At 42.7% G+C, this 14,944-nt stretch overlaps 1 protein-coding gene across 1 annotated transcript; it reads left to right on the top strand.

The window, feature by feature from the left end:
• The first annotated feature begins 327 nt into the window (after positions 1-327).
• LOC142095505 (uncharacterized) lies at positions 328-13,399 on the top strand. Its single transcript, XM_075178449.1, has 4 exons — positions 328-1,944; positions 4,713-5,729; positions 6,526-8,041; positions 13,335-13,399. The coding sequence occupies exons 1-4, from the start codon at positions 343-345 to the stop codon at positions 13,397-13,399; spliced, it is 4,200 nt and encodes a 1,399-aa protein (XP_075034550.1). The 5' UTR covers positions 328-342.
• Positions 13,400-14,944: the final 1,545 nt, after the last annotated feature.

Below are 14,944 nucleotides of genomic sequence, written 5' to 3'. Positions count from 1 at the left end.
CCACTGCACAATGAGTACTCATGCTAATGTGATAAGCGGCGATAGAAAATGTGTTCTTTCACCAAATAGTAAATAGACTCCTTAATGAGCCAAAAATGTTCTTATATTCACTTATTGAAGTGCTGAGTTGTCTGACCCACATACTACATATTACTGTAGATTCATATTGTAATAAGTAGATGTCATTGTTTGACTTGCAATTGAAATGCTGATTAAGATTGAATGCTTTGGGCTGTTTTGATCTGAAAAATGATTTGTGTTAATGTTTCCCCTTCTCTAGTCCAGGGCTCAACAGAATCTGGGAACTCCGAAGTCAATGCTCCAAGTGATGAGACTGTAGTCATGGCAACAAAAGAAACATCCTTGAATATCAATCATCAACTTATCAAACAAAATAGCACAATAATAAATGAAAAGGCAGAAGGAAAACCTTCAGTATATCAGCTGAAAGTGGATCTTTGCAAATTTGGATTTCGTAAGTACAACTTTGGAAAAGAAAACCATCAGATACCTAATAAAGTGATTCTATTACTAGGAGCTACTGGATCAGGAAAAACAACACTGATCAATGGAATGGCCAACTACATCCTGGGTGTGGAATGGAAAGATGACTTTAGGTACAAACTTGTACATGAAGTTACAGATAAATCTCAAGCTCACAGTCAAACCTCTGAGGTTACAGCCTATAAGATGAATCATGACAGTGCGTACAAAAACCTCTATTCCATCACCTTGATAGATACACCAGGATTTGGAGGAACGGAAGGAACAGAACAGGAAAAGAAAACGACAGAGGACATCCATGCATTATTTACAGCTGACAGTGGCATTGATCAGATCGATGCTGTGTGCTTTGTAGTTCAGGGTTCTTTGGCTCGATTGACAGACACCCAGAAATATATATTTAATTCTGTTTTTTCTATTTTTGGAAAAGATATCAAAGACAACATATTTATTCTTAGTAACTTCTCAGATGGTGCGAGACCTCCAGTACTAGAAGCTATTAAAGATGCTGACATCCCCTGTCCTCTGGACAGTAATGGTGACCCCATTCACTTCAAGTTCAACAATTCAGCTCTATTTGCCAACAATCAGGCGAGTAATGTGAGTTTTGATGAACTGTGCTGGAACATGGGGGTAGAGAGTATGAAAACATTTCTCAGTGATCTGAGTACAATAGAAACCAAAAGTCTGACGCTGACCAAGGAAGTCCTCAGGGAACGGAAACTGCTTCAGATTACTCTGCAGTCCTTACAGACACAGATAAAGGCTGGACTAATGAAACTGGATGAAATAAGGAAAACACAGGAAGCTCTGCAGCAGAACAAGGATCTAATGGAGGCTAATAAAGACTTTGAGTATGAGGTAAATATAACTGTTCCAGAGAAGCGAGAGGTAAATAACAACACAACAAACTGCTCAAATTGCAAATTTACATGTGACAATGTCTGCAGAATTCCTTTTAACATTTTTAAGAGGTTGTGTGCTGCTATGAAGAATGGACACTGTACACAATGCCCAGGTGAATGTACCTGGAAGCTTCATACCAATGAAAGATATAAGTGGGTTTTTGTGATTAAAACAGAAAAAAGAACCTATAATCAACTAAAAAATAAATATGAAGCAGCTTCTGCAGAGGTGATGACTGCAGAAAAGATTTTCAAAAAACTAAAAGAGGAATATGACCTTGTGACAGAAACAGTTCTTCACCTCATTTGTAAATCCTCTCAGAGTCTGAAGCGTCTCCATGAAATCGCTCTAATACCAAACCAGCTGTCAGTCACAGATTACATTGATCTGATGCTACAGAGTGAGGAACGAGAAGCCAGACAAGGATATCAGGAGAGAATCAAGTCACTGATGGAGGTCAGAGAGCAGGAGGAGATGTTACAGGAGATCCAGAAGATGCCAAATCATAATTTAAAAAGCAAAGCAAAGGAAATGGTGTGTTCCCTCTGCAGCTGGGGAAAAAGTAAAGTACCCTGATTTACAAGAGGAGCAAACTACAAGAACCAACATAATGAGAGAAGATACCAGTAAGATGTGGTCATACGGGTGTATAGTCCAGACCACTACACTCTCATATACAGGGAAGACGTCATTTTATCATCAGATCTGTGGTGTCAGATATTTATTATATAAAACTGATTCTTAACATGTTCTCCCTATTTCTAGATTGATTTTGTAACAAATCATTTTAATATGTTATATAGTAGAAAAGCATTTCTGGGTTGGGCTATTTTTCCAAAAAAACCTCTAATGTTTTATTCTCTGATATTCTTCATAATATTGAGCATAACATACATTTATTTACTTTTTTTTATAAACCTTCTCCTGTTATATGTTACAATATTACTGGTACAAATAGACGACAATGTTGTTTTATTACAGTGTTTGTCTGGACAGTTGTACTGGATAGAAAGACAGGAAATTGTAAACACATTTCAGTATTGAGTAAACAAATATTTTGTATGACATTTACATTATCAGGTAAAACATCTGGAGGTAGACATTGCCGCTATTTGTACCTACAGCAGACACAATGGTCGGTAATCACGAAATTCTTCCACCTGGATAATTAGTACAAACATCTGCACCAGATTTATCAGACACAGAATCCAACTGTAATAGGGGATTTTCCTTTATTATATTTGATGTGATTCATTTGCATAAGATTTGCCTTTTCTGTAGTTGTGAGACTTAAGTAAATAACACCATTGTGTAATTAGTGCTGTGATACAGATAACCAGTGCTTTTTTTGTAGGAAAAAAGGTGCCGGAACTCACGTCACTTAGTCACTCACAGTACACACACCCACACACATCAGGTGTGCAGCAAAACATAACGGTCACCGCCTGCAGTAGGCACTCAGCACGCAACCACATGACCAATCACAAGCTGAGCAGCACCACAAGCCGAGCAGTGCCATCACAACCAGCGCGGACGAAGTACGCATGCATCGGACTCGACACATAAGCAGCCCGCATGTACCATTTTAATGATTTTGCGACCGACCTGCTACGCTCGACAAGGCGATTCAAGTCCACGTTTATCAAACATCAAATATTCAAAAGTTACTTTTAAAACTTGGAAAATCCTTTGAAAAAAGGTGACGGAACTCAGTTCTGGTGCGTTCTATGACAAAAAAAGCACTGCAGATAACACAAAGAAAGTAGCTGCTGCTGATGTCTTTAAAATGTGTTGTTAAAATGAATATTAAAAATAAATGGCATAACATTAGCATACAGAGAATAACTGGGGTTAGCTACATTTGGATAAATTAATCTCCCTTGTATTAAGTGGTAGTAAAGTGTTAAGACAGAACATCACCTATGGCAGCTAAAGGCATTAATTGAGCAATAGCTAATTACCCTGTATGCAAAAATATTTGTTATTGTCCTTACAGTACAACATGGTTTGCTTGGCTGCATATTATACACATAATTCTAAACCAGCCCCAGTTGATCTATGCCTTAGTCTGATATTTTAAGTAACTGAAGTTTTTAACATTATAGATTCCTGTCATACCCACAAAATCCACTAGATGTCACCGCATGAAGATTATTTCTATAAAATTTGGTCACATGTTTGATTGACATATTACTATAACTATACCTGACTTTACTTCTTGCAGTAGTACAATAAGGCAGTAGATTGTGTTTAGAAAGGTTGAGCATCACTAAGACCACCACTCATTGTATTTATATATGCTATACCAATAATCATGGACCTTGGATTCTTTGCATAAATAATAGCTATCATCATCACCACGTTCATCTAACCATTCCTTGACTCATATTCGGGTCCAGACACCATTCTTAAAAATAACTGTTATCTGTTATGAGCCACCGCACTAGTCCCAACGACTCGGCTGGATCTGTTGCTGGCCGCTCTACTCTCTCCTCTGCCGCCTTGTCCAAGCAATTAGCCTGACAGCTGGGGTGCTCGCCGATTGCTAATTAATAAACAGCCTCCTGTTTAGGGAAGCTAATGCTCTGCCCTCTGATTGATCCCCTTCAGTATTTATGGGCTTAGTCTTCCTGTGCCACACATTTGCTGACCTGCTGCTTGTTTCCTGTGGATGCTCTGCCTGTTCTGATTGGCTCCTTTTGAGTCCCTTGGCTCGTCTCTGGAACTGCTTGAACGCTGATTGCCCTTCACCTTTGTCTATGTCTGAATTTTCCCTGCTAGATACCAGCTCTGATCTTTTGGCCTGTCTGTGACTTCCCTGCTTGCTTCTGACCATCGACCTCTGGCCTGTCTTGTCTATCCGTCTGCTGTGTCTATGGATCCACTGCCTCCTACCGCCGTGCTAGGGTGATTGAACATAAGCATTTACTACACTAGGGTTAAGTACTGGGGGCATCTGAGTACCTGCGAGTGCAACTAACTCTACGGGAAAGAAGGCTGCTATAGGTGATGACCTCTACCATCTGCACTAAAAGCTCATGTCAGTTGCTGGTAAGCCATAACATTTTTATAATTTATTGCTTCTTACCTGCTTTAATTATCAACAATTTTATAATCGCAGAATTCATTGTACCTTATGTCGAGAGCACCTCACAACCAGCGCTACTCACATCCAGCGCTCCTCACATCCAGCGCCCTTCACATCCAGCACATCTCACATCCAGCACCTCACATCCAGCACATCTCACATCCAGCACTCCTCACATCCAGCACATCTCACATCCAGCACATCTCACATCCAGCACACATCACATCCAGCACATCTCACATCCAGCACCTCACATCCAGCACATCTCACATCCAGCACTCCTCACATCCAGCACATCTCACATCCAGCACACCTCACACCCAGCACATCTCACATCCAGCACCTCACATCCAGCACATCTCACATCCAGCACTCCTCACATCCAGCGCACCTCACATCCAGCACATCTCACATCCAGCACACCTCACATCCAGCACATCTCAAATCCAGCACACCTCACACCCAGCACTTCTCACATCCAGCACATCTCACATCCAGCGCATCTCACATCCAGCACACCTCACATCCAGCACACCTCACATCCAGCACATCTCACATCCAGCACATCTCACATCCAGCACATCTCACATCCAGCACACATCACATCCAGCATACCTCATACCCAGCACATCTCACATCCAGCACACCTCACATCCAGCACATCTCACATCCAGCACACATCACATCCAGCACACCTCACATCCAGCACATCTCACATCCAGCACATCTCACATCCAGCGCACCTCACATCCAGCACCTCACATCCAGCACATCTCACATCCAGCACCTCACATCCTGCACATCTCACATCCAGCGCATCTCACATCCAGCACACCTCACATCCAGCACATCTCACATCCAGCACATCTCACATCCAGCACATCTCACATCCAGCACACCTCACATCCAGCACATCTCACATCCAGCACACCTCACATCCAGCACATCTCACATCCAGCGCACCTCACATCCAGCACCTCACATCCAGCACACATCACATCCAGCACACATCACATCCTGCACATCTCACATCCTGCACATCTCACATCCAGCACATCTCACATCCAGCGCACCTCACATCCAGCACATCTCACATCCAGCACACCTCACATCCAGCACATCTCACATCCAACACACATCACATCCAGCACATCTCACATCCAGCGCACCTCACATCCAGCACCTCACATCCAGCACACATCACATCCAGCACACATCACATCCTGCACATCTCACATCCTGCACATCTCACATCCAGCACACCTCACATCCAGCACACCTCACATCCAGCACACCTCACATCCAGCACATCTCACATCCAGCACACCTCACATCCAGCACATCTCACATCCAGCACACATCACATCCTGCACATCTCACATCCTGCACATCTCACATCCAGCACACCTCACATCCAGCACATCTCACATCCAGCACACCTCACATCCAGCACATCTCACATCCAGCACACATCACATCCAGCACACCTCACATCCAGCACATCTCACATCCAGCACATCTCACATCCAGCACACATCACATCCTGCACATCTCACATCCTGCACATCTCACATCCAGCACACCACACATCCAGCACATCTCACATCCAGCACACCTCACATCCAGCACACCTCACATCCAGCACTCCTCACATCCAGCACACCTCACATCCAGCACACCTCACATCCAGCACACCTCACATCCAGCACACCTCACATCCAGCACATCTCACATCCAGCACACATCACATCCTGCACATCTCACATCCTGCACATCTCACATCCAGCACACCACACATCCAGCACATCTCACATCCAGCACATCTCACATCCAGCACACATCACATCCAGCACACCTCACATCCAGCACACCTCACATCCAGCACATCTCACATCCAGCACATCTCACATCCAGCACATCTCACATCCAGCACCTCACATCCTGCACATCTCACATCCAGCGCATCTCACATCCAGCACATCTCACATCCAGCACACCTCACACCCAGCACATCTCACATCCAGCACCTCACATCCAGCACATCACATCCAGCACATCTCACATCCAGCACATCTCACATCCAGCACACATCACATCCAGCACACCTCACATCCAGCACACCTCACATCCAGCGCACCTCACATCCAGCACCTCACATCCAGCACATCTCACATCCAGCACCTCACATCCTGCACATCTCACATCCAGCGCATCTCACATCCAGCACACCTCACATCCAGCACATCTCACATCCAGCACTCCTCACATCCAGCGCACCACACATCCAGCACACCTCACATCCTGCACATCTCACATCCAGCGCATCTCACATCCAGCACACCTCACATCCAGCACATCTCACATCCAGCACACCTCACATCCAGCACATCTCACATCCAGCACACCTCACATCCAGCACATCTCACATCCAGCGCACCTCACATCCAGCACCTCACATCCAGCACACATCACATCCAGCGCACCTCACATCCAGCACATCTCACATCCAGCACTTCTCACATCCAGCACATGTCACATCCAGCACATCTCACATCCAGCACATCTCACATCCAGCACATCTCACATCCAGCACATCTCACATCCAGCACATCTCACATCCAGCACATCTCACATCCAGCACACCTCACATCCAGCACACCTCACACCCAGCACATCTCACATCCAGCACACATCACATCCAGCGCTCCTCACATCCAGCACACCTCACATCCAGCACATCTCACATCCAGCACACATCACATCCAGCGCTCCTCACATCCAGCACACCTCACATCCAGCACATCTCACATCCAGCACATCTCACATCCAGCTCACCTCACATCCAGCGCACCTCACATCCAGCACATCTCACATCCAGCACACCTCATATCCAGCACATCTCACATCCAGCACATCTCACATCCAGCACATCTCACATCCAGCACATCTCACATCCAGCACATCTCACATCCAGCACACCTCACATCCAGCACATCTCACATCCAGCTCTCCTCACATCCAGCTCTCCTCACATCCAGCACACCTCACATCCAGCACATCTCACATCCAGCACATCTTACATCCAGCTCACCTCACATCCAGCGCACCTCACATCCAGCACATCTCACATCCAGCACACCTCATATCCAGCACATCTCACACCCAGCACACCTCACACCCAGCACATCTCACATCCAGCACACCTCACATCCAGCACATCTCACATCCAGCACATCTCACATCCAGCACATCTCACATCCAGCACATCTCACATCCAGCACACCTCACATCCAGCACACCTCACACCCAGCACATCTCACATCCAGCGCATCTCACACCCAGCACACATCACATCCAGCACACATCACATCCAGCGCATCTCACACCCAGCACACATCACATCCAGCACACCTCACATCCAGCACATATCACATCCAGCACATCTCACATCCAGCACACCTCACATCCAGCACCTCACATCCAGCACATCTCACATCCAGCACCTCACATCCTGCACATCTCACATCCAGCACCTCACATCCAGCACATCTCACATCCAGCACACCTCACATCCAGCACACCTCACATCCAGCGCACCTCACATCCAGCACCTCACATCCAGCACATCTCACATCCAGAACCTCACATCCTGCACATCTCACATCCAGCGCATCTCACATCCAGCACACCTCACATCCAGCACATCTCACATCCAGCACATCTCACATCCAGCACACCTCACATCCAGCACACCTCACACCCAGCACATCTCACATCCAGCACATCTCACATCCAGCCCTCCTCACATCCAGCACATCTCACATCCAGCACATCTCACATGCAGCACATCTCACATCCAGCACATCTCACATCCAGCACATCTCACATCCAGCACATCTCACATCCAGGACACCTCACATCCAGCACTCCTCACATCCAGCACATCTCACATCCAGCACATCTCACATCCAGCACACCTCACATCCAGCACATCTCACATCCAGCACATCTCACATCCAGCACACATCACATCCAGCACTTCTCACATCCAGCACATCTCACATCCAGCACACCTCATATCCAGCACATCTCACATCCAGCACATCTCACATCCAGCACACATCACATCCAGCACATCTCACATCCAGCACATCTCACATCCAGCGCATCTCACATCCAGCACTCCTCACATCCAGGACACTTCACATCCAGCACATCTCACATCCAGCACACCTCACATCCAGCACACCTCACATCCAGCACACCTCACATCCAGCACATCTCACATCCAGCACACCTCACATCCAGCACACCTCACATCCAGCACATCTCACATCTAGCACATCTCACATCCAGCACACCTCACATCCAGCACACCTCACATCCAGCACATCTCACATCCAGCACACCTCACATCCAGCACACCTCACATCCAGCACACCTCACATCCAGCACACCTCACATCCAGCACATCTCACATCCAGCACATCTCACATCCAGCACATCTCACATCCAGCACACCTCACATCCAGCACATCTCACATCCAGCACATCTCACATCCAGTACACCTCACATCCAGCACACCTCACATCCAGCACACCTCACATCCAGCACATCTCACATCCAGCACCTCACATCCAGCACACCTCACATCCAGCACATCTCACATCCAGCTCTCCTCACATCCAGCACACCTCACATCCAGCACATCTCACATCCAGCACATCTCACATCCAGCTCACCTCACATCCAGCGCACCTCACATCCAGCACATCTCACATCCAGCACACCTCACATCCAGCACATCTCACATCCAGCACATCTCACATCCAGTACACCTCACATCCAGCACACCTCACATCCAGCACACCTCACATCCAGCACATCTCACATCCAGCACCTCACATCCAGCACACCTCACATCCAGCACACCTCACATCCAGCACACCTCACATCCAGCACATCTCACATCCAGCACATCTCACATCCAGCACATCTCACATCCAGCACATCTCACATCCAGCACATCTCACATCCAGCACACCTCACATCCAGCACATCTCACATCCAGCACATCTCACATCCAGCACATCTCACATCCAGCTCTCCTCACATCCAGGACACCTCACATCCAGCGCATCTCACATCCAGCACACCTCACATCCAGGGCTTCTCACATCCAGCACATCTCACATCCAGCACATCTCACATCCAGCACATCTCACATCCAGCACATCTCACATCCAGCACATCTCACATCCAGTACACCTCACATCCAGCACACCTCACATCCAGCACACCTCACATCCAGCACACCTCACATCCAGCACATCTCACATCCAGCACACCTCACATCCAGCACATCTCACATCCAGCACAGCTCACATCCTGCGCTCCTCATATCCAGCACACCTCACATCCAGCACATCTCACATCCAGCACATCTCACATCCAGCACATCTCACATCCAGCGCACCTCACATCCAGCACATCTCACATCCAGCACATCTCACATCCAGCACATCTCACATCCAGCACATCTCACATCCAGCGCATCTCACATCTAGTAGACCTCACATTCTGCGCTCCTCATATCCCGCGCTCCTCACATCCAGCACATCTCACATCCTGCGCTCCTCACATCCTGCGCTCCCCACATCCAGCGCTGCTCATAACATCCCCTGCAGAGTTGAGGTGAAGTGTCTTCTAAATTAAATTGCTAAATGCACTAAAAAGCTTACCACTTGCTCAGAATTCCCTGTTATCTACATATATCTTGGAAAACCCTATGTCTTTAGTGAAATCGTCACCATCCTGGGGGTTAAATGAATGATTTAGCATAGAAAGCATTTTATAAAGAAGTTTAGTTTTTATTACTCAACTTCCAATGTAATTGAGTAACAGTATTTACCATGAATAATGATTTTCTTTTTTTTTAAGTTTTTACAGTTTTGCAATTTAAACACCAATGATTGATGTTGTTTTATTCTTCTCTCATCATTATTGTCATTTTGGTGAAACATGTCATACACAATATCAATTATTCAGTTGTTACCAATTGAACTATTCATTGAGGCTCCATTCCTGAGATGTATTATTATAGTGACTGTCAGAGAAGTAGTTTTTGCTCACGACTATTGCATTAAGCTTATATACATATATATGTAACTCTAGACTTTTTCGTACCTGTTACATTTTAATTGATAGGTGCAGGCATAATTATAATTATATATATTTGACAATATATTCTGATTTTAATAAACATTGCATTAGAATGTTAATTAAAGAAAAACTTGTATACCTTGTAAACCAAGACAGGATATGATAAAACACCTGGGGGTAAATGTATCAAGCTGAGAGTTTGCGGACGGGTTTGAATCAGATTCTAGCTATCATTTATTTAGTGTATTCTACAAAATGATAGCTAGAATCTGATTGGTTGCTATAGGCAACATCTCCACTTTTCAAACACGCCGGAAAACTCTCAGCTTGATACATTTACCCCCTGGTATTTAGATTTGTTGTTGTAAGAAGTTATTTTCTAAATAGATTTTGACCTGAAATAAACACACATTTAACTCTGTTTTTATAACACTTATGATGTAAGTTTACATGTAGTGCTGCAGCCATCTGCTGTAATCTTCTCATCATCTGATTGATATGTAATGTGGGCTGGGTGGAAGTTCTGTGAAATCTCTGCAGAGGACTTTGAAGTTAAGAGCCCTGATAACTCTTCACATGGGGGAAGTGTATAAACGTTTGGTGCTTCACCTGGTGATGGGATTTCTTGCACTGATTACAGACACTTTTACCTGTGTGATTACCTGTCAGTGAAGTTAAATACTAAATCTGCCTGAATTTATGTCTGTTATCATCAGTACAAATTAGTGTCAATATTTCATGACTGAGAAACAATTACTTACATGAAGCTAAAATAAAAGCCAATTGAAACACTGCTTCTCATTTAACAAAATATTGCATGTAATTCACTGTCTGGATACATAACATCATGTAACTGATTCATGTGAGAGTAGTGCAGGAAATACATCACTTCCCCCAGAGGGCACAGACGTCTGATTCAGTAATAGATACATTTCCTATTCGCTGTTTTGCTGAGTACAGTGTTTCTTTAAAACTGAACAGTTGGATATTGTAATAAAGGATTTATTGTTTAACCCAATCCTTAAAGTTCCACTCGTCCTCTGCACTCATGGACTTCAAAGGGGAAAAATAAAACTCACCAATCCTGTACCCCATTCTGGCTTCAATAAACTCAGGATAAACCACCTTTGATGCTGTATGTTTTCTAATTTTCACAATGCTATGCCTTGTTGGGCTACCCAGATTATTCCTAAACATGTTATGTATTTCCTTTAAGACAGTGTAAATTAGCAAAAAATGCTTCATTATTTTCAAGTACAGAATTTACTATGAAAAGTTGTATTGATGAAAAAGCAAGAACTTATGGTGTTCAGAACAAAAATGCACACATTTGATTTTGCTTTTAAATAAAAAAAAAACCTTTTGTTAATTTTGGGTATATTTTATTTGCCGTGTCAGGAGATATAAGCAGGGTAAAGGTTTTTAGTAAAGTCTTCTGAAAAAATAACTGATAATTAGGGTGGGTTCTGCATAAACATATCACTGATATTAATGTGGGAATGTGACCAGCTCAAAGATGCCATAATAGGTTCAGCAGAGGGGTGAGAAAAGCCTCACCTGAGAAAATATACTGTTCTTGTAGTGTCGTTTTTATTCTATATTTATCTCTCCACTTTTTTCTTTATATCAAACTGAGTAAATGTGATGTTGTCTCAGGAAGTAATAGGATAGGAAGTAATAGGAGAGGTCTATAGACTCAATAGAGAGTTTATTTATTAAAGAAGATGTAACAGATATAATACTTCCATAAGTAGAGCTAGTGATAGTGTAATTTACATCTTTCCTGGTAAGTGACAAAGCCGGTTTTAGTCATTATATAATAATATGTATTGGCTGCAGGTTATTAGTAGAAGAGGATTATTAGTCCCTCAGGTAATGTAGGTGTATCTGAGACTTATAAAAGAAAAGAGACAAGAAATCTCCGCACAGAATTATCTATAATGGATGTAAGAGTGAAATATTAATATTAATGTGAATTCATCTGCTCAGAATATGCTCAGGAAGATAACACCTAATGACAGTATAATTCCTTATTGGTTATAGCAGAGGGCGCTTCCCAAAGAGACAAAGTGCATTCACAAATATACAAGAAAGGGATAAGGTTCTCTTACTTAGTGGGCACTCCACAATTCTTCTATATTAATTAGTGTGGATTACAATAAAATCATAATTTCTATTTATAATTCTTAAAATGATTCACATTATCATTAATCAGAGAAATATATTCAGGCATAAAATAATAAAATCTATCTATGAACAGGGCTGATTTTAAGTAAAATATTACCATGTTGTGATACCTGTTCCGTTTATTCCCCTCTCACCTATATAATAACTTATTATCAGTCATATTAGGACCAAGTCCAGAAGAGATCCCCTCTAACTGGATCTTCTACCACCCGTGAAAGCTCACTGTCTATTAAAATACACAAACATCGGCTTTTCCTTTGACAGAACTACCAGTGTCATTGTCCCATTATCCCAGCTTATACAGGATTTGGATAAATAACATGAAGCAGATGAGGAATACGTCATTCTTTGCTGCTCTTTTAGTTGTGCAATAATTATTGAATTTCAGCATAATCATTTGTACCTGGTGGCTTGTGACAATCCTAATATGTATTTTTCATGTGTCTTTTTCTCCATGTATATCTACCAATACGGACTCTTGTACAGGTTCTACACATACACCGACCTCCTTCCTTAACATGCAAGAACCTTCCAAATTCACTGCCCAGTAATGAGTGTGATCCAGCCACATCTGTTAGACGTGGTCATTTCATAATTATTGTTCTCAGACCACAACATTTGTTACCATATATTTTATATTTTTACTAACACTTTTAATATCATGCACTTTCCCCCATTTCTCTCAACTAGATCCTGTTCCCATCTTGCACACAGCTTCTACCTTCAGCTTGGCTCTCAATTTAAAAATTCCTCCAGATATCTAATCACCTTCTCCCTAGAAAAGCTGCACCTTCCCCATCCAGGTCTAGTCCGTCCTTACTGTAGAACCTGAAGTCACGAGAGATATTGTCCTATTTCTCCAAAATTCCTCCTTCCAACCCCAACTTCTCAGACACATTTTAATCTTCCTAAGCGCCCGCTGTCTTGTAGGTGTAGCACATGGCACAGATAATATATTAGATAAGGCGACCTTGTAGGTGCTGGTATAAGTTTACAGACATTTTTTAGATGACTGTCCATATACCTTTAACTTTATAATTAGTATTGATATGTACTATGATATTTGGATCCTCCTCAGTCTTCCCCTACAACTAACTGACCTGATCCACATTATACCAAACCTATCCACATTATATGGAACCTGTTTACCTTGGAGGCAGCAAAGTGTCCGGCATCTATGTCAAGTTTTGGCATATTATAAGTTGGATGAATTAATTAATAGTTTGAGAAGTATAATGGATTAAAATATATATTTCAGTGTTTTTAGCTTCATCAATAGGAATTTAAACAGATGTCAGATGTCTCTAGATGGACCTTGGTCTATAGGAATGTAAAGGTTACATTTGCTTTTTGACCTTATGATATAGGATGTCTGACTGGTTTTAATAACTGTCAATAGCATTTACGTGTGATTTCTTGTCATATGGTGTATATCTTCTTAAAAGAAACATTGTATGATTAGTGACGTATGTAAGAGGGTTGGATCTTAAGGTACAAATACTTACAATACTCAAACATTAATCTTGTTCATTTTTGAACTGAGATCCCCAGTATATACATATAGATGAATAAAGAACATAAGTATTTTTTACACTTACTGTCTCAAGAGTGCTTCAACTCAGGTAGTATTACCAATCATATATAACACACTTATGCTATATGGGGAAACTAACTCTAACCAGAAAGCACTGAGTATTAGTTAACTAGAAGTAATTAATATAGTGTGAGTATTGTAATACAGATTATTCAAGGGTGTGTAGAAGTCAAATAATTGGATGGAGTAAACTAAATTGAGTAATATTGTTTTACCATGCGATTAGTACGCCACATGTAATGATGCAATCACACGGATTAAAACCACACACATTTACATTCACACTTACACTTGTAAATAGTACACATTTATTAAGGTACAATACATATTTATTTATTTATTAGCAAAAGGTATTAGAGATTATTTATACATTGATAATATTATAGTAAATGAATTTATGGTTCAGGTCCTCTAAAAAGAAAAGAGTTTGGTCTCATATTAAAGCTTATTTTACCAACATTAACCCGGTTTCAACAGAGTAGCGATCACATCTAGCGGTCGC

This window comes from Mixophyes fleayi, chromosome 6, assembly GCF_038048845.1.
Source record: "Mixophyes fleayi isolate aMixFle1 chromosome 6, aMixFle1.hap1, whole genome shotgun sequence".
Classification (NCBI taxonomy): domain Eukaryota; kingdom Metazoa; phylum Chordata; class Amphibia; order Anura; family Limnodynastidae; genus Mixophyes; species Mixophyes fleayi.
The sequence above is the reverse complement of the archived record's forward strand: the minus strand, read 5'-3'. Positions and strand labels throughout refer to the sequence as shown.

Bases quoted from the DNA above. Each gene is read 5' to 3' on its own strand.
- LOC142095505 (XM_075178449.1), top strand. From the start codon at position 343: ATGGCAACAAAAGAAACATCCTTGAATATCAATCATCAACTTATCAAA. The intron at 5,730-6,525 runs CTCACATCCTGC...CACATCCAGCAC, and splicing joins ACACATCACATCCTGCACAT to CTCACATCCAGCACATCACA. The intron at 8,042-13,334 runs GCACATCTCACA...ACTCTTGTACAG, and splicing joins CATCCAGCACCTCACATCCA to GTTCTACACATACACCGACC.